The sequence below is a fragment of the Phascolarctos cinereus genome, unplaced genomic scaffold (assembly GCF_003287225.1).
Source record: "Phascolarctos cinereus isolate Bilbo 61053 unplaced genomic scaffold, phaCin_HiC Scaffold_9;HRSCAF=440, whole genome shotgun sequence".
NCBI lineage: Eukaryota > Metazoa > Chordata > Mammalia > Diprotodontia > Phascolarctidae > Phascolarctos > Phascolarctos cinereus.
The window spans coordinates 244,981,420-245,002,916 of NW_027556402.1; the positions used below are offsets into that span (position 1 = coordinate 244,981,420).

At 43.9% G+C, this 21,497-nt stretch overlaps 1 protein-coding gene across 3 annotated transcripts in view; it reads right to left on the reverse strand.

Moving 5' to 3' along the window:
• AGBL2 (AGBL carboxypeptidase 2) overlaps positions 1-21,497 on the reverse strand; it is a 71,870-nt gene that overhangs the window by 25,883 nt on the left and 24,490 nt on the right. For all 3 annotated transcript variants that reach the window (XM_078148670.1, XM_078148671.1, XM_078148669.1), the window contains exons 9-14: positions 19,905-20,687; positions 18,429-18,585; positions 16,443-16,569; positions 15,534-15,634; positions 7,048-7,166; positions 3,459-3,525 (exon numbers count right to left, since the gene is read on the reverse strand). In XM_078148670.1, coding sequence (XP_078004796.1) covers positions 3,459-3,525; positions 7,048-7,166; positions 15,534-15,634; positions 16,443-16,569; positions 18,429-18,585; positions 19,905-20,687 — 1,354 coding nt within the window. The remainder of the gene's footprint in view (positions 1-3,458; positions 3,526-7,047; positions 7,167-15,533; positions 15,635-16,442; positions 16,570-18,428; positions 18,586-19,904; positions 20,688-21,497) is intronic.

A 21,497-nucleotide genomic window follows, 5' to 3' on the forward strand; every position in this document is an offset into this window, starting at 1 on the left:
TGAACTTAGAAGCCAGGGTCTCAGAAGGTTCATCACTGAAGTCACCAAGAGGGAGGCAAGGTAGAATTGGTTAATGGAGTTGGGGCAAAGAGTAAAACTATGAGCCAGGTATTGAGGAGTGAAGAAGAGTAGCTTCAAGGTCCACAGATCAGAGCAATAAAGATCGGGACAAAGTGACACAATCAGACGGTGTGAACGTCAAAGAAAGCGTGTTCAGAGGTGATGGCAGGGGAGGATCTAGAAGCAAGGAGTTTGCCAGTTTCCCCTCCTTGCCCTGGGTACTGTAGACATGAAGGGAACAGCAGTCAGCACCGAAGAGGGTGGCCAGGGCTGCAGCACCTTCAAGAGAGTGAGGCTTCAGGTATGAACAGGAAATTCAAGGAGTGTGAGAGGAAGAGACTGAGGAAGATGGGACATTCCAGGTTTTTAGTAAATGCAAGCTGACTGACAGACAGAACAGCACAACAAGGATTCCACATGGCACGATGGAAGGGAAACGCAGTGGGAAGATAGATGGCTAAGATGGATTGGGCTGAGAATGCCAGGAGGGGAAGATGGAGAAAATGACTTTCACCAATGCCAATGGCAGCTCTCAACTATAGGGATCAAAGGAGCAGGAGGTAGGCATTTACTTGCTACAGGGCACAGTGAGGATCAAGGATGGAAAAGTTTACAGACTCTATCAAGGTTCTAGTGGGAACATATACGTGTGAAGAAGCATCTACTGAGCCAGTCCATGTCTGTTTCACAGTCTGTTAGATGGAAATCAAACTTCTTCACTTATTTTGCTCAACGAGAGGTTGGAAGAACAAACTGGGGTGATAGATGAGAGACATGTTGGACAATCATCACATCAGGCATTACTAGGGCCATCGCACCCATTGGGGTAGAATGCAAATGCCATGAGGCCAAGGAATGTTTCGGTTTGTTTTGGTGTTCCCATTGCTCTGCACAGTGCCTGCTGCATAATGGAGGCTTAACAAATGCTGCTGCTGCTTTTTTTTTTTTTGGTGAGGCAATCGGGATTAAGTGACTTGCCCAGAGTCACATAGCTAGTGAGTGTGTTATGTGTCTGAGGCCAAATTTGAACTCAGGTCCTCCTGACTCCAGGGTCGGTACTCTATCCACTGTGCCACCAAGTTGCCCCTGATAAATGCTCCTTAAATTTAAATTTGTCGAATTTCTTATCAACCAACAGCTAGAGAAATAGAATCACAGTATTTTAGAACTGAAAGGGGGCCTTGAAAGATATCCAATCCAACCCACACCTGAATAAAAATCCCCTCTAAAACATAACTAACAAATGGTCCTTTAGCATTTATTTGATGACATCCAGGGAGGTGAAACATACTACTCCCAAAGCTGTCCAGTCAGTCAACTAGCCAGGCCCCGTGCTAAGTTCTGAGGAGAGGAAGCAAGGTCTAACAAGGAAAACACGCAAACAATGATATGCAGGTCAGATCCAGCCCAGGGCTGGGGAGCCTGTGGCCTCGAGGCCATATGTGGCCCTCTAGGTCCTCAAGTGCAGACCTTTGATCAAATCCAAACTTCACAAGTCAAAGGGCCGTACTTGAGGACCTAGAAGGCCACGTGTGGCCTCGAGGCCACAGATTCCCCACCTGTGGTCTAGACTGTAAGTTGGAGATAATCACCAGAGGGAAGGTGCTAACATTAGGGGGACTGGGAAAGGCTTCTTGTATAAAGTGGGGTTTTATCTGCACCTTGTAGGGCAGCCATGAGGGAAGGTGGGCATTCTAGGCAGAGTCAAAACGCTCATTCCACTTTTGGAAAGTCCTGGTTTGTAGGAAGTTTTTCCTAAAGCTTGATATGCAGGCCTGCATTATCAGTTTGTGTATATGTGTTATTTGTGGTTCTTATAACAGAGATAATAATTGCCACATTCTTTTTGTCTGATGCTTTATTGCTTACAAAGCTCAAGCAGAATCAGGTTCTGCTTGGCCCCAGAAGGCAGATGCAGGCTGACATAGCAAAATACCTACGCATGATGCATACCGTCCTGGACTGTGATGGGCCAGCTGTGTGGGAAAGGGGATGCTTGTTCAGGACAGGTTGGAACAGGAGGCCATGGAGCGTCTTTTTCTGCTCTTTTCTGACCTTCTGTGATCTGATTGGGCTTTACAGTGATGCCTTTAAAGGAATACCTGAAACATCTAATGCTGTAATACTAAGTATCCTTAGTACATGAACGATAAAACTATTCTGTTGTTCCTAAATTTCATTCTCCATGTGGGGAAACGTATTACAAAAATTTTAGTTCAAATGAAAATATTAACAAATAAATATTTTTCAAGTCTAAAGTCTTCTTCAGACTTTTCCCTCTTCCTCTCAGGCCTAACCCTTTCTTTTAGGAAAGTATGATAAATGTTACTTTAGAATGTCTTGTATTACAGACACAGCCAAAGACATGAGGGGATTCTACTGTTTTGGACATCTCTCTTGCTAAATCTTGCCTAAATGCTGAGTATAGTATTAAGATTTTTTCTTCAATATGTAAGAAAATTTAAGGCAAGTCTATGAAAAAGCATAACTACTTGAAAAGGCTAAAACCAAGCATTTAAAAATATAGATGGAAAGAGTGAAGATTCTTTACATTCAGAAATGTGTCATTTTTTCATGGCTTATATCACAAAACAGAATTTACTTTCCCTAAAAATGTCTCCATGAGCCCATACAAGATTATTTGGGAGGATGGGGTCTCAGTGAAGTTGCCAGTGGCCTGGGTTTGGGGGCAAGGATCCCGCGGTCTTTGCTGAGTTCTTCTCGTCCTTGGAGCATGAGCCCGTTTGATCCCCCCTCTCTCTAAGACATTGTTCTTTCCTGGCACCCCTCCTACTTGACTGTTCTCCATTCTCCATTCCTCTCCCCTCTGCACCAGATGTAGATGTTCTCCAAAGCTCTGCTATCAGGCCTCTTCTCTTGTCTCTGGCCAGATGACTCACCCTTCCATCTATCCACCTGGTTTTTCTCACTAAGACTCTGTCCCTAACTGCCTGCTGGACATTCCCACCTGGATGTAGCATGGGTGTTTACAATTTAGGAGGTTTCAGGTGAAACTCTGAATATTCTTCCCAAACCTGCCTCTCTTCCAAAGTTCACTTATTTCTCAATGAATGAAAGGATGGAAATGCTAAGGCTGGAAGTGTCCACTTTGTTTGGTGTTCACTAAGTCTGTATTCCCATTGTGACAGGTGATGATGGATTCAAATATCGACTCTTGCTGGCCTCCTGAATATTTAAAAATAAATGGCAAAACAAACTCCTATGTTCATAAATAAGGGGATTATAATGTCCTCTGTTGTAAGTACGCCTTAAGAATATGAAAGAAAACCAATTCCAAAAGATCACCTTCACAGTCCTAGGCTCCAGTCTACAACAGCGAGTGATACTATCAGAGTGGCTTGCTTTCTTGGGTTCAAAGCTCCATCCCCTTCTCTTACCTTTTCTGCCATATCCAGTAAATGAACAGGAAGCCCATCTGAGAGGGAGCTGTCAGAACCACTTGTACTGTTTCAGAAAAAAAGCCATGGATGTTATTTACAATCTACCCAGACAGAATAATGCTTGCATATTCTCTACAGCATAACTCATTTACTGTTTGTTGTTACCCCCTACTTTCTATTCCTCAGAAACCTTTGAAGACCCCTAAAATACAACTGAAAATCGCGACCTCGCAGGCTTACAGACTATAGAGCTGGAAAGGCCCTTAGGAAACAACCAGAGCACAGCAAAGGTGTCAGCTGCTGTGAAGCGAAACTTCTCCAATGCTGCCCAAACCAGATTAAAATGTCACTGGGAAAAGTTTTTAAAAATAAAGACAACACAGCACAGATGAGGCTAGTTGAATTTTCCGAGGAGAATTCACCAATTGGTAAGTCATACATCCAGGATTCTACCTAAGAGTCTCTGGTTCCAAATGCAAAGCTTTTTCCATTGTACCACGCCCCTCTTGGCACAGACACCTATGGATGTCATGCTGTGAAGATGCCCTATGAAGGTGAAGTATGGCGTAGTGTACTCAGAGGGGCTCCTGCAGAGGGAACAAGGCCACCATACAGCAGAGTATATGGACCCCAGAGCAGTGAAGCCAGGGGTGGGCCTCCTACGGGCCCTGTACCCCACCCTTACCATCTAGGGTAGTGACTCTATTTACCTGACACAAACCAATCTTGGATTATCTTCAGGTACCTTTCCTACCCCGCCAGGGGGTTCGAGGGCATCCAGCTCAATCTTCCCCTAAGGTTTTTACCCTAGGGCAGCAGCCTAAGAATACTCAGGCTACAGCATCCCCAGGTCCCTACCAGCCCTCTGGTCTAGGGGTTCCTTTATAAATCCTGTGGCCCCAGGGGGAATGGAGTGAAGTGTAGCCACTGACAAGAAGATGAAGATGACGAAGAAAGCTCAGCAGCAGCAGGAGCATGGCAAGCATTCTTCTAGCAGGGGCTCTGACTGAATCCTGGGCCCTCCTCCCCCCAGATCCCATCATTCCAGCTCCCATCAAGCCTTGGCTGCTCTGTTGTGTCCAAATTATACGGTGAAGGTGAGGAAAAGGATCCTTATTGACCTGAAGATGTCCATTTCTCTTCCTCCCAGACGAAATCCCTGGGGAGCACTCCTTTCTGAAGATGTCTGTCTTTTGAGCTAAATACTGAAAGTCATCTTAGGATCTGGAAAATGTGGTTTTTAAATAATGCCTTTTGTAATTTGGGTGGGAGAAGGGGAAGAAGGGCATGCAGCATTACCATTAATGCTAGTCTGGGAATGGTAGTCTTCTGATAACAGGGGGCCCCCAGGGGTATGGGAACTACATTTCCCAGTAGACTTTGCAGTCCATTCATAATAATATGAGTGCTATTTTGGAAGCTTGTCTCTAGGTGAGCTCTTTTCACCTCAGTCATTCTCAGGCATTATTCTTTCCCCAAAAGCTGTTTATCCCAGAGGAAGAAAGAAAGGAAGAAGGAAGGAAGGAAAAAAAGAAAGGAAGAAAGGAAGAAAGGAAGAAAGGAAGAAAGGAAGAAAGAAAGAAAGAAAGAAAGAAAGAAAGAAAGAAAAGAAAGAAAGAAAGAAAGAAAGAAAGAAAGAAAGAAAGAAAGAAAGAAAGAAAGAAAGAAAGAAAGAAAGAAAGAATATTATGCTTGGAGTCACGGGAGGCCTGGGTTAGAATCCTGCCTCTGATACTGACTAGTTGTGTGACTGTGAACAAATCACTTCACTTCTTTGAAACTGTTTCCTCATCCATAAAACAGGTATGCTAATAACTGTAACACCAACCTCACAGGGTTGTTGGAAGAAATAAAGAAGCAAATGTGTGTAAGGTGCTTTATAAATCTTGAAGTGCTCCATAACTGTTATCTCTTATTCTCATTATTGCTGGGCTTGGAACTGGAGCAGCAGCATTGATTTGAGGGCCATCTATGGCCCTAGGGACATGGGTATCCTGGAACCAGGTTTGACTGGAGAGCTTCCAATGCCACACAAACCCTCTGAAGGGAACAGGAAGCCCTCCCAGGTCCTTGCTAATTCCCAAGACAATGGTAGACTGAACGTTTTTGTAATAACATAAGGAAGGTGATGATAACGATAGCTAGTTATAGCTCTTCTTTCCCGTAGCTGAGTGCAGGAAGGGGTTATGTAGTTCCAGGTCATTCTTGGTTAAGGTGTTCCCTTCTGGATCCCAGGCACACACAAGCCTCTGTATGTCAGCAGAAGAAAACCCTCTCTCCTCTGCTCCTCCATTAAGGAAAAAGTCAAATGCTCTCATTTTTGAGCAAGCCCTCAAAGCTTCTTCCATGGGACAGTCGGGCTGCTTTTTCTCATTACAGATTAGAGAAAACATATCATTGTAACTTATTAAAAATTCTGATTGCTATCTGGACCAATCTAAAACCCTGTCCCCCTCCAATTCTTTCAGGATATGGATGAGTTAGGATCTGAATATCCCTTCTGGTCCTTTCCTTTTTTACATCTCCATTAGGATTTTTCCTGAACTTTCACATATCCAGTCTTTCTGTTTCCTGGGTTGTGCCTGGATAGAACTGAGAGTCCTGTAGTCCTGTGGGCTACAGACCACTGTCTTTAGCTCACTTCACATTTCTACAGTTGCCCTACAAGTTGGCCTACCACTTTTCTGGCCACGGCCCCACCCTTCAGCTTACGTTTGGGTTCTCCTCTGAAGGGAGGGAGCTGAGGCTGAGAGAGACACCATGGTGGGCCCGGTCTCTTTACCACTAAGTGCTGGAGCCAGGGCTGGACCCCAGGTTCTCCTGATTTGAGCACGTGGAACTTGTCACGATGACCTTGCTCAGTCTCAGTGATGGGTTTAAGAGATGAGGAACTGAGCTCTTTCGTATTTGTGAAAAGGGGCAGGACAGATGATGTTCAAAGTCCTTCCCAGTCTGCTCATTCTGAGCTTCTGTGATTCTCCCTTTCAGCTCCTCAGCAAGGCCATATGAGGAACATGGGAGAAGAACCTTTCCAATCACCTTCCTGTTTCACCACTGCCCCCGAGGCTTAGCACTCTGATCCCTTAGCTGTTGGCTGGCAATCTGCGCAGCCTTAGTTAATGATTTTCTGAGTGCTTCTAAAAGAGGGAACGTGGCAAGTTAACCATTGTGGCTTCTCTCAGAGAAAGCCAAGCCACACACTGCAAGCTCTGCTCCAGCTGGGTTTGTCCCCAGCTGGGCTCTGGAACTTGCACACTTGTACCGAGCTGCTTTGCTGAGCAGAGAGAGGAGCATGTACTCTCCTTTTTGAATACGTCCCTCGTAGAGTAAGCCTTTGGGTGGCGATGGGGGTGGTAGTGGAGGTGAGGGGAGGTTGAGGGAGTTTTATTCCTGATCTACAGGCTGAGGAACTGGGCTAATGAATACTTAACCTTGGAATTCTCCAATTATCCTTCCCTAATACATTTGAAATGGCTCCTTAGTATTTTTCTTGGATTCTTAGGTCCCATTTTGACTAAGAGTTGAGGTAATATAATAGAAATATAAATAATGTCTCTTGTTTTTCCTTGGTGATGGAACATATTACCTAGATTCAATGTCAGACAAAGAGATGTCACTCCAATTGCCATCCAAGTCCATTTCTTGTCCAAGTTCTGAGAATTTCTTATAGATTTCCTCTTTAAGCTCTGTTAAACATTGCACAAACTATGGGACAGAAGGCAACAAGATTGAATGAGATAATAAATATAAAACTCTGTAAACTTCAAAATACTAAATAAATGCTAGTTATTATCATTATTCTCTAGGAGTTGTAAAAAAAAGAGCTGTTTTTGGGAACTTGGAAAAATAAGAATGCTTCAATAAGAACGATGACAAATCCTTTCACAAATTTTTCCTGGAAATAAAGTCATGCCACCATTTTGGACCATGGTTATTTGGATTCTTATCAAACCAAGAGTACTTGAGTTATTGAAAACGTAGCTAGAGGGAAAGAAAAAAGTGAAGAGTGGCCATTCCCGATTTCATCAGATGACAAAACTGTCATAACTAATCTTCATTCAATACTTAGTTTTGTCAATATTTTTACCAGCACCACTGATATAGATAATACCCCTGCTCAAACCTGTCCAGAGAGTCTTCAGGGGTTTCTGTGGACAAAAAATTCATTCCCTCTGTCTCCTAGGTGGCCTTTTTTCACTAGCCAGTATCTTAATTTCACTGCTGTGACTCTCCTGAGTTTGAGGTGCTGCTGATGTGTGAATTTCTACATTAAAAAAATGAAGCTAAGGGATAGATCAAGCCAGTGTTATTATTACAGCTTATACTGCATTTATATGACATTTACAGAAGAAGCTAGGTGGCACAGTGGATAAAGCACTGGTCCTGGAGTCAGGAAGACCTGAGTTAAAAATATGGTCTCACACTCACTAGCTTCGTGACCCTGGGCAAATCACTTAACCTCTGTCTACCTTCATATCATCAGCTGTAAAATGGAGATAAGACAGTTATTCCTTCCACATCATGATTTTCCCCATTGCAGTTTTGATATATCACAGGTTGGCATCAGAAATTAAAGGAGAATTTTTTGGGGAGTTTTGCGGAAGCTGCAAGTAACATGCAAAGGCCAGTAGACAACAGAGAGCCTATGACCAAATACTTAACCCAAATTTTACAATAAGACACTGTAAATAGCCCATAAAAGAAAAATAAAAAATTCAGACTTCTCTGGTATGAAGGGAGGGCCAACACATTTTACACAGATTTTCCAGATCATGGCGCTGGGAAGGGAGAGGCACAGTGCCCTCGACCCCCACGATGTGGAAGGGATAACTGTAATAGTACCTCCCTCTCAGGGCTGTTGTGAGGACAAACTAGATAATATTTGTAAAGCCCTTAGTATAATGCTTAGTATGTAGTAGACACTTATTAAATACTTATTCCCTGTCCATTTCCTTATTTCATACTGAAACTACAAGTAAAACATCCATTTGGAGAACTTTCCTAGGCAGAATAAATATTTGTATTGAATATCTTTAGTTTTAGGAAAATTTTCATGGTTTTATTGTATGATGAGACATTGAGACGTCTGAACAAGTAAATATCTGGACTTCACAAGCAGCTGCTGCTTTCTTCTTTGTTTCTTTGGGTTAATTAGAGCAATTTCTCAGAACATTTTAAAAAAAGGACAATTTTTTGCATTATTTGCATTATTTAGGCATTCTCAGTACAATGCAAACTTCTCAGATGCAACTAATTTAACTTCCAAACATCATGTACTTCACCCAAACAGTGATGCCACCACCATGATGTCTACCTGCCATGGTCTTTCAGGCATGTGGATGATACTTGGAATGTTTTGAGAGGATGGGGAAAAAGCTGAAAATAAGAAAACAACATGGGCACTTTGAGAAGGGGGGGGGGGGCTCAGTCAAAGTTATGTAATGGTAGCTTGAACACGTTGGTGTAGACCAAAGTGGTATTGATGTTCTTTAATAGAAACAGCTGGTGGAATCCAAATGGGGTCTTTATAAGCCTTTAGAAGTCCCATGACTCTACCAAGTATATAGCTGACAGGGATGGGCTGGGAGTCTTGTATGGCAACACTCTGTTATATCATCTGGAATGGAAGGTCAGACAATTTCTCCATGATGGCTGCCTTGACCTAGAATTGCTGCCTTTCCCACAAAAGGTAAGATACAGCTGTCTCTTTCTCTCACTCTGTATATATGTATATAGTACATATGTACATATGTATACACACGTGTCCTCATTGGTTCTGTCATGATCAAATAACTGATGATGATGCTGAATAACGCTGGAGCCACTTCCAATTGCTGCCGTTCTGGATCCTTATCCAGCATCACAAACTGTAAGACAGAGAGTTGGACTAGGTGATCTTCAAGGTCTCCTGAGGCTCAGAAATTCTGTGACTATTTATATCCTCTTGTTCCAATAAGAGCCAAAGTCCTCCCCACCTCCACTCCAGAGGGCGTTTGGTCGTAATCTTTCTGCGCTGTCTGTTAAGAGTTAATGATGTCTTTGAAGCAGTTACTTGCAGCCTCATATATTTGCTTGTCTCAAGTACAACAACTTTTCATTTTGGTTTCTTCCCTCCTAACTTTTGCACCCTTCCCTGCTCTCCATTCTAAGATAGATAACAGTCAAGCTTTCATCAAGGTCATTCTCAGGATGTTTACTGGCATCCAAGTTGAGCAGGTTCCTAGCTGAGAACTGCTCCTTCCCAATGTCATCGACCAAATTTCATCCTTAAGTTATGGGAACCAACCCCTCGCAGGTTTGCCCACAAACAGCCATCTGAGGTCACTGAGAGTCACGAGTTACCCCAAAGACCAAATACGAGCACACAGAAGACTATCCACGTTAGGCATTCACGCCTTGGCTGATCAACATATGGAGACGTTGTCTAAGAGCTTGTTTGGCACGTGATCTTTACGACCACTTCGAGGATGAAGGCCTTGCTGAAAAGGTTCCATCAGAAGTGAATTTTTTGTCTGCGTGAACTAGAGAAATACAGCCTCAAATTTCCTTGCTGCCTCTGATTTGTCTTTTTACTGTTACATGGAGAATGGTATTTTATCAGTGTGGAGAAGGCCAGTGAAGGAACAGAAATTCTTCAGGCCTGGAGGAAGAAACTCCTGAACTGGAATGAAGTTCCGCTGAGGAGGCCTTAGCCAACATCCACTCCCAGTGCTTGTTCTTCATCCAAGCTCTGGCTAGCTGTAATTCAAACTCTTCAGTGACCCCACCAGAATCGATGTGACTTGCGTGTTTGGTTTTGCTTTCACTTTTTTGGTTTTTTGCTTTTTGGTGAGGCATTTGGGGTTAAGTGACTTGCTTAGGGTCACCCAGCTAGTAAGTGTTAATTAAGTGTTTGAGGCTGGACTTGAACTCAGATCCTCCTAACTCCAAGGCCAGAGCTCTATTCACTGTGCCACCTAGCTGTTCCTGCTTTCACTTTTTAAGTATAACGTTTACCACATAAGTACTCATTTAGGGAGCATTTGCTGCGAAATGTTGGATAATGGGAAACTAACTCTAACTTTTGGAATTAGCTCCATGAACCTGGAACATATCGTGGCAATTAATTTCAATTATGTTGGTTCTAAAATTATAGACATAGAGTCCATTGCTAGGCTCACATTCATAGCCTTTCTAGTTTGATTGGCAGAGCTTGTACTCCACTGACATAGTCTTCAAGAACCTACAGTTACTTCCACACTTCGACCATAAGAAGTAAGACACTGTAAAATTCTGAAAACAAAAATCACCCTCTAAGAACGATGAGGTTCCTAAATTATGCCTTGCATACTTTCAGGCTGCCTACACCTGCATTTGGGAACAGGGAACACTAATGGAAAGAACACTGGACTTGGAGTCAAGACACCTCTGTTCAAATCAGACTCCACTGCTTGCACCCGGGGGGATCTCTGGCAGTGCCTTTTTCCATCCCTGGGGTTCACTTTCCTCTTTTATTAACTGAGGGTATTGAACTTGACTTCTTTGGTCCCTTCCAACTCTAAACTCTAGTGTTCATGTAACAATACAATGATTATTTTCTTTTTCTGTGCTTGACCAATGTCATTGAACATGATCATCTCTACACATACAGAACAGAAAAAGAGGATTGTGCATGTAGTTGTGCCCCTATTATGACAGCTTACATTTTTAAACAAGACTATAATACATTCAACATGTTTCAAAGCTGTCCTGCTTGTTATCTTCTTAACCTCTTGCTCACTTCTGGACATTTTTTATTTGTACAAGCTCTATCATGACCCTTTTTCACTCTCTCTTTTTCTTTTTTTAGTATTCCTATCGCCAGTCTCCACTCTCTGAATCCCTGCTACTCCTCCCCAGCCTCATTTGCATAAAAATAAAAAAATAAAAAAACCCTTCATTACAGCAAATAAGCACAATCAAATAAAACAAGTTCACACAAGTCCCACAATGTAGCTTCCATTCGGTCCCTTGAGTCCTCGGCCTCTCTGTCAGATTGAAGGAACAGGCTTCATCACTGGTTTCCTGGATTAGTGGCTGGTTGTTGCATTAGAGTTCCTAATTCTTTTGAAAGTATTTTTCTTACACTGTTGTAGTTATTGTATACGTTGTTCTCCTGGTATTGATCACTTCATTCTGCATCAGTTCATACAAGCCTTCCCAAATTCTCTGAATCCATCTGCAGTAACATCCCATTACATTCACATATTATAATTTGTTCAGCCAGTCCCCAATTGATAAGCATCTCCTCAGTTTCTACTTTTTGGTGTAACAAAGACTGCTACTATAAATATTTTGTACATATATCTTTTCCATCTTTCCTTAATCTCTTTGGGGTAGAATGGTGGTATTGGTGGATCAAAGGGGATTGCACAGTTCCCTGATTTTTGGAGTTTACTTCTAGTTCAGCTAGGCCAGTTCATAGTTCCATCGACATCATACAACTTGATAGTATACAATATGCAACAGTATTACACAGCTATTATTTTCATATAACGATACTGCAAACCTCCCCACTAAAAATCTTCCTTGGATGCCTTGACATGGTGCGGAGGTAACTCTGGTTTCTCAACACCTGTACCAGAAGGCTGCAAGATCCATTAGGGCCTTTGCTGGTAAGAAGGCTTTTTTCTACAGGACTGGCAACAGATATATCCCAAGGGCGAGCCCTGCAGTGCCCCAAGCCTGCCTGCTGAGAGATGAATGGGCAAAAAGATTGATGATGAAGAAATCATGAAATGGTGACAGGACCTGTGGGTGAAAACTGACCATCTGCCATCAGTGTCTCCCCTTCCTTTCCTCTCACTCCCTTCCTGACTCTCTGCAGACTGGCTTTTGAGCTCATCTTTCAACAGAAACTGCTCCCTCTAAAGTCGCCAGTGATCTCCTAGCTTCCAAGTCCAGTAGCCTTTTCTCAGTCCTCATCCTGCTCCGCCTCTCTGTCGACCTCTCTATCAACCTCTGTTGATGCTATAGGTTACTCTCTTCTCTCTAGGTTTTTGTAACACTGCTCTGTTGTGGTTCTCCTGTCTCCTTAGCTGGCTTTTTATCTAGATCACAGTCACTTAATCATCAGTGTCCCCAAGGCTCTGTCCTGGACCCTCTTCTCTTCTCCCTCTGAACTTCATTGAGTGAGGTTTCAACAGCTCCCCTTGATTCAGGAATCTTCCCTATGCTAATGATTCTCAAGTCTCCATGTCTCGCCCTAACCTCTCTCCTGACCTCTTACATCTTTGTTAATGGAAAACATTTAAATGTATTTATATATATTATATATTAACATAATATACAAAATATATACTACAGTAATTAATTTGCCCTTCAGGACCCTCTAGTGTCAGGCTCCAACCTATATACACACATATACATATATACATACACACATGTACACATAACATACATACACACACATATATAATATAAATACATACATATAGGACAACTATTTTGGGAATGATGTGATAGATTAGAGAAGAGAGAAATTAGAGCAAGGGATCCATGGTCCAGCTGAGGAGGAATTCCATGGCATGTCAGAGGGTCCTAAGATTTACAGCTGCGAGGGACCTTACAGGCCATGTAATCCAGCCCCTCATTTTACAAAAAGGAGCCTCCCCGTGAGGTGATGGGGTTTACCCGAGGTCATACAGGTAGTAAACAGCAGAAGCAGCGTTCGAACAAGGACGAGGGCGTTGGGTGCAGAGAGAAGAGGGATCGATACATCTACGGTGGGAGCAGAACTGCCAGGACTGGATGTGGGGGGGTGACACAAAGAGGCGATGAGCCTGAGCCTTCTCGGTGATGGGGAGAAAGTGGCCATCATCAACAACAGCAGGGGGATTGGGAGGTACAGGTTTGGGGGGCAGAAGGTGGGCTTAGTTTTGGACCTGGTGAATTGGAGATGTTAGAGGAGCGCTCACAGCGCAGTTGGAGATGTTCTAGCAGGCACAATGCAGGACCGGAGAGAGAAGTCTGAAGTCGCCTCTACAGCCATGATATCTGAAGCGTTAGGAAGGGCTGGGAGAGAGTGGAGGGCCACAGACAGCCGAAGAGAGAAGAACTAGGGAGGGAGACTGAGACACAGCGGCACCCTGCAATCTAGGAAACAATGCACAAAATGTAATTTCCTAGTAACATGTAATTCATAAAGTAGGGTGTGTGTTACCTAAACACTTTGTATTATGCAATTTTCAGGTCTTCTTGGCCTAACTACTGTCCTGATCTGACATATGGTGAGCTGTGAAAAGCTGCCAGATTGAGGGTGGGGCTCCATCATGCGGGATACAGCCTCGGGAATTTTTTGTTTTTCTTTTTCAAGAAATGGTAAGTAGCCATAGGCAACAGAGAACTTACCATCTTGTACCCCATTACAGATGGAAGAGAAAAAAAAACCTGGAGCAGGGAAAGAAATAGTTCACTTGGGGCTGCTCTCTGCAATAGAAAAGCTGTTCATAGGGAAATAATCTTCCTTGAAGTGGGAGAAGGGTAGAGATCAGTGTGATGGGGACTCGTCCAGAGTGAAGTAGCGTTGAACTTCCCCTGGTATACCTCATCTTTTAATTACTCAGAGTGATGACAATCATTAAAATTTACACAAAATCATGATTTTAATTGCAATTTCTTAAATTTCCTGTCTCCCCTATTCCTCCCTCAACAACTCAGGTAAGACAGGAAACAATGACCTTACCGATCACTGGCCTTAGAGTAAGAGGCCTGAGGTAGAATCCTGTCTCTACTAATTACCACCAATATGATGAATCCTTTCCCCTCTCTGAGTTTCAGTTTCCTCATCTGTAAAATAAGAATGTTGGACTAAAAGACCTGGATCCCAGGATGTTGCTCATTCCCACCTCTAGGCTTTTTCTCATCAAGATTTCTCTGCCTGAAGCACCCTCCCTTCCCAACTGACTCAACCCTGTTTGCTCTTTCAGCTCCAGGGGATCTGAGAGAGACAGAGAGAACAGTTTACTGACTTTTTTTTTTCTATCACTCCAACTTCCCGATCCTTGCCCTAGAATCCCTAGGATCCTCCCCTTTGACAAAAGAGTGGTCTCTTTTCACATGTAGGGCCCGCCTACCACTTGTTTGTGGAGAGGCAAGAGAAGGCTTCACCATCAGTCCTTTGAAATGAAGACTGGACACAGCACTGAACAGAGTTCTGACGTCCTTCAATGTGGTCTTCACTACGTGATCGCAGTCATTGCAGAAACTCTTCTTTTGGTTCCGTTTGAGTCATTCTGTCTCAATTCATACAAGTCTCCCAGAATTTCTCTGATTTCTTCATCATTGTCTTCTTACAGTGCAATAATGTTCCATCATCGTCATATGCTGCAATTCGTTCAGCCATTCCTAGATGGGCAGCCATTTTGTTTCAAGTTTTTGCTTCTAAAATAGTACTGCTAACGATATTTCTGAGATCTTTTATTGTGCTTTTGAGCAACTTGGGAGATATATACATACATGCATACGTGTATATACATGTGCAAGTACACACATAATACATATATGTGCATATTATATATAATGTATATGTGTATATGCACACACATATTTGTATTACTCCACAGTTCTACGATTGATAAGCTAATTAAAATGTACTCATAAGAGAGGTGAAATAATACACATTATCAAAACTTTTATTAAGTGCCTGGTGTATGCACAGCACTGTGCTCAGTGCTGGAGGAGGTACAAAGTTGAGACATGATAGGACTCCTGCCCTCAATGAACTTAAAGTAATAAGTAATCAGGAAACTCTCTCCACTTTAACATCATTGGGTTTGAGTCTCCTGTTACACTCTGAGAATATATGTTCAGAATCATTTAGTGATTCAATGTCTGGGATCAGTTTAGAATTAAACTTTCTTTGCGCCCAAGCCTGTATTGGGTGGCCTGGACTTGGCTGTCTCCAAAATGGGACAGTGAAGAGGAATGGAGACCTTTGAGTCGTGGGAACAGAAAGCAGCTTTACCGAACATTCTCGTTGCTCATCAAGGCCTTTACATTTAGAACCCAGAATCCTCTCTTTTTGACTCTGTATTGAATAAAATGAGCTTTTACCTTAGTGCGGTCAGGATCGCAGAAATCAAGAAGTGTGTCACAGACATGATAACCGAGGGATTTTAGGTCCTCAGTATTAAAATGAGTATCCCTTTTCCTGCCTGGAAGAAAACATGAACATCTGTGATCAGAAGTTAATTTTTTGCTGAATCAGGGTGATACAGAAATAATCCAGTAACTCGTCTTTGAAAATACCATTTTCCATAGTTCTCCTACCACTTGTCTAACCACTCCTTCTCAGTCTCTTTTGCTGACTCATCATCCAGACCAGTAGTGTTAAAATTACATAGAAACAGGAGCCACTAATCCATACATAAAGATCCCTGTGGACTACATAACAACTTCGTTTTAAAAGGTAATATTACCTGTGTTCTGTTGTGTTTTTTATTTATTTTATTAAATATTTCCCAATTCCATGTTAATCTGTATCATGTCCCCTAAGTGTGGCTGTTGTTTCCCTATGCTCTTAACTCACTCCGTATCAGTCGATCTCCAGGGGATCTCATGAGTTTCATCATAATCTCTATGCCAACCACTCCCAAATCATTAAATCCAAATCCAGTATCTCTCCTGAGTTTTAATCCTACGTTACCAATTGCCTAGCAGACATTTCAAATTGGACTTCCTTGGAACATCTTTAAAAAAAAAATACCACCCCTAAGTACAAAATATAATGTTTTCCTAAAAATACAGTATTTCTTTCTCTTTGGGTCAGGCCAAGTATTTCCTAAAATAAAAGCCTCTGTTTCATTGTTATTATGAGTATTAGTTCAAGCCACAGGTAGATGGCAAAGCATTTCTTTAGGATAAAGTAATTTAGCAACACTGAAAACGTGCCCGTCTTTACAAAGTCTCTGGCTTGGCCTGCCCCTGTAATGTTGGGGTACTGCTGTCCAAAGGAGTTCTTACCTAATGTTGACCCTCCAAAGGTCGACTCCATAGTGTAGCTGTTCAGAATTCCCATGCGCCACATCACAACCCGCCCAGTCCCTTCTTTGCACTTGTGGACTTTAAAATTACAGCTCCTAAAGGAGAACTGAAGAGAAATCCGACTCCTCAGTTAGTGCACACCTCAATGTCAAGCACGCTCAACAACAGTTGTTTTTGTTTTTCCATTTTCAATTTTGACTTCCTTATGGCAATATAGACCCTTCTATGATGTTACAAAGATTTTCTACCTCCTCAGAGATTTGTCATTACTTTCTCTACTTTGATCGTGTGACACCCTTTCCCCCCAAAGCAAGCTCTTTACTATCATTTGGCACTCTCCTTGTGCCCACTGTGTCTGCCACCATTCCCTCACATGGCCTCACTGCCCAGCCCTTCTGGCCTACTCAATCCACCCCTGAGCGTGTCTTGTGTGTGGCCACCATTTTGAATGACTTCTGTCCTTTCCCCCCAATCCAATGCCATTCCTCCCTCAAGGTCCAGCTCAACTCCAACCCCTTCTGTGTCAGTGTTCCTGACTACACCAGCTTTTGAGAAGACCTTGTCTATAAGCTGTTCTATAGGATTAATGTTTTACGTAATTAATTTTCTGTATCCCTGGAGTTGCTTAGCAAAGTGTTTTGAACTATGCATAGAGTCACAGAATTTTAACACTTTACAATATGAAGGCACCACAGAAATTATAGTCCTGTACAGAATCATAGAATCTGAGGGCCTAAAGCAGGCACCTAACCTATCCATATACAGAAAAAAATCTCCACTGTGAAATATGAGACAAGTGGACACTTAGCCTCTCCTTGAAGACTGCAAAGAGGGGAAATCTGTCCCACCTTGAAGCAAACCAGTCCTCCTTAGGATGGTCTGGATCAGCTGAAAGGTTTCACTGACATCAGGTCTGAATGTGCCTTCTGTAGCATCTACCCATTGCCCCTGGTTCTGCCCTCTGAGGCAAAAAAAGGGAACAAAACTCGCCCCTCCTCCAGTGAGTTCCTGCCAGTTTCACGGGTGAGGACAAGAAGCACTCCATAAGTTTCCCAGTGGTTGGTCATGTTTCACTAGCTCATGTGATGAGGTCTACACCACTCAAAGACATCTTTTATTCTAACCTGTTACTTGTCAAAGATTCTAGCTACTCCTTTAACTGACACAGACAACAGCCCCTCTAGAGCCCTCAGTAAGTGGCCTCCATGAGGTGTTGGGAACATGCCTGTCAATGTCAGGCAGTCTGGCTCTTGGGTGAGATACAAATCCATTGCCAGGCCTATTTTTTAGACCTTTGTAGCCTGTTAGGACCTGCCCACGCTTGTGGTTCAACTGTGAGGCCTTCGGTGTGGGGGGGGGGGAGGTGTCACCTCAGAGTAGGTATTCAGTCGAGATCAACCAACTACTTCCTTTTCATCCAACATAAATAGGAAAGATCCCCTTAGAGGATCTAAAAATTGGATTTTCGCTTTCAAATTATCCTCTCTTTTACCATCTGTATGTCCCTCAGCTACAGAGTTGTTTCTAAAGAGAACTGTACATGTTTTATGATCTGAAGCCTCTCTTTTCAGTCCCTCAGTGACCTTTTCATTGTTTGCGAGCTTGAGGCAGGTATGAGGGTGTTTCAGGTCATATAACCCTATGAATTTACTGGCTTATCTATCATGTGACCCCTTCTTCTGGTGCCACACAGAGGGTAGGCATAAGTTAAGAGCTCTTCACCTACAAAAAGCGTAAGCGTTCGGCCCAGGACAAGTGGCTGCTGTGATTCTTGGAACCTCATTTGGAAACACTCTTCTAGCCCCTGAAGAAGCTCTTGCTGGGACTTACACTTCCAGGAGGATAGTCCATGAAACACAGAAGCAACAATGTCAGAAACCGCACGGAGGAGGCAGAGCTTTCTCATCCCCCAACCGAACGATGGAAGGCCCTTGGAGACGGCAGCAAGGCGCCTGCCGTGCTCACCTTGTCCGGGGCATTCTTGCTGAGCATCAACGGGAAGACACGCTCGTGGAGCCGCTGCTCGCGGCTGGCGCTGGCGCAGCCGTACAGGAACGTGTTGTTCTTTCGGCTGTGCCCGTGGAAATCGCAGTACAGCAGGACCTCCCGCTCCTCAAGGACCCTGCGGGATCGAGGCTGCATCAGACCCAGGCCCCTGAGCCTACCATCAGAACTACTAGAACGTGTCTTCTGCCCACCTCCACCGGATTCCTCGAGGTCAGGGGTGGTGGCATCTCCAATTCAGCACACTCAGTTCCTAGGGAACGCCTTGCCCATTGCAGCCACTTGATAAATGATTGCTGAGTTAAACTGGTGTCACTCTGATCCCCTCCCTCACCTTCCTGGAAACCATCAGTGACTCACATGAATGAATCAGTGAAGAAACATTCACTGAGTGCTAGGTGCCATGCTAAGGGTTAGTTACGCAACTCTACAAAGAGAGGTGGTGTCTACCTTGACGGGGCTGCCAGTCTAATTAGAGGAGGCACGTGTAGGATAGTTGTGGCTAGGGAAGGAAGTACTGGGCTAGGGTGTCACAGAGATGGTGAAGGGATTTATGTGACAGGCCCTTTTCAGAAGTAATGATACTAACCTGAAGTCCTATGCATTGAGTTAGAGGTGAGGTGGAGTGGGGAAAGATGCAGATTAAATGCATCAGTAACAAAAAACTGAAGAAGCATTCAATGTGTGTAAAATATGGTGCTAGGTGCTAGGGGAAGATAGTAAAAAGTGAGGTTAAGACAAAGTTCCTGTTCTCATGGAATCTACAATCCAGTCAAGAGGTATTGATAGTCACAGATAACCGCAGTATAAAAGAATACATGCGCAGCACATTAGGGAGATGCAAAATCACGCAGCCTGGGCCCAATGATGACGATGACAAATAAGGTAAACACACCCGCTAACTATCCCTGGTCCTTAGCTGCTCCTGCCCCCCCCCCCCGAGGGCCACTCCCACACCCTGTTCCCTCCATCTGAAATGCTTACCTGCTCCATGCCAATGTGTCCTTTCCATCCTCCCACGCTCTGCTCGCTCACAGCCTCCACAACCCTGGGTGGCCTAACCAGGCTGCCCACCCTGAGGAGCACTACATTTCCTCGAACCCTTGTCTACAGATACAGTAGTGGGTGTTTAAAGGGTCTGCAGAACGTGTTCATGGGCATTTTCATTTCATTTGGTCTTGTGTCTGCTTGATCAGACACCCTAAGGGGAGGGCCTTACAGGTATCACTTCCTTGGCAAGACCAGAATCGCCCTGTATGGTCTGAAGTGAGTATGACTCAGTCCATCGCCCCAGCTGGTGGCTACCAGGGTATGACACGGGATATGCCGGCAGCATTTCAGTGAAGCCGGCTTTCTCTTATCAACCAATGGGATCATTTTTACAAATGGGTTACAGAGCGTACTGAAAGACTGACCGAGAGCATCTGTCCTCCTCACCTCTTGATCATGTTCCTGGTGTGCCAAATGCAGGGGAAAGACTCTTTCAGAATGGTCTTGTAATGCCTGTTCAGGTCCCTGCCTGCCAAGGAACAGCGATAATTCCCCACGATCACACCATCCGGATTTAGCATGGGAACCACCTTAAAAATGAAGATGTCTCTGAGGAGCTGGGCGTCAGGGGAGTCTCCGAGGATAAAGTCTAGGAATCCTTTCATCATCCAGGAGCTGTTGCTCTCCCCAGGGTGGACTCTGGCACTCAGAATGACTGCTTTCTTTGCAGTGGCCATTTCCGAGTTCTTAGATGGGTTGGTGATGGTGAGCAGATAGACGGTATTGCCCGCAAGGCTTCTGCACAGAGTTCTGAGCTTGCAGAACTGAGACTGGACGGGATTGTTGGCCACTGTTAGCAAGTAATACCGCAAATCCGTGTACGTGTAAGGGTAGAAGTGAGCGAAGTAGCAGGTGTCCTGGTCATGTGGAAACTGGACTGTCCACGTGAGGCAGTAGAAGGCGGGCTGTCCCTCCTCTGCGCCTTTCCTATAATACTTGATCTCATCTCCCGATCGCCTCCAGCCAATGCTCCGGGTACGGGCATCCGCCTCAGAGTACAGAAGAGGCTTCATCCCTGTGCTGTAAAGGCTCTTGGGTTTCAGCAGATTGACGATGGTGAAGCGATATGTGATATCTTTCCTGGTGTTCTGGACTCGGAAATAAAACCACTGTGTGTGCTTGCTAGTATACAGATCAGTTCGCAGAGTGAGTTCGTACTCATAGGTGTCTCTGCAAGGGAGAAAACCAAAGAAAGGTCGAGCTCTAAGGAGGTTAAGTGACTTACCTATGGTCATACATCTAGGAAGTGTCAGGCGTGAGATCTGAACCCGGGTCTTCCTCACTCTCAGTCCTGTTTTCCACTTACCAGTCTACTATTCCACCCATTGCCCTGGAGGGCAGGGACTGTCTTTGTTTTACTTGTTTTTTGTATCCTCAGGGCTTGTCCCGATGCCTGGCTCATAGTAGGTGCTTAATGAATGTTTGACTGACTGCCTGTTGACTGTACCACTCACTCCTCTTGGTCTTCAGGCTATTTTCATGTAGGTGTTATAGTAATAGTCTTTTGAAAAAGAAAGTCTATCCCATAATACGACCTGCCATTTATACAGTATTTCATATTCAGTATTTCATTTGAGACTTTTAACAGCCTTTTGAGGTTGGTTGTACACTTATCATTTCCATTTTACAGCTGGAAAAACTGAATGGGGCAGCTAGGTGGTGCAGTAGATAGAGCACAAGCCTTGGATTCAGGAGGACCTGAGTTCAAATCCGGCCTCAGACACGTAACACTTACTAACTGTGTGACCCTGGGCAAGTCACTTAACCCCATTGCTTAGCCAAAAAACAAAACAAAAACAAACAAAAAAACCAAAAAAACCTTGAAGCATAGAAAACTTAACTGACGTGTCCAAGTAGCATAGCCTGGCCAATCCTGGCCCCTTTCTCTAAGTGAAGGAGGGGGTCCAGGGACATACAGCTAGAACGGTGACAAATCCTTAAGTAACTCTCCAGGCCCAGTTTATCCTTATCCGCCCTGCT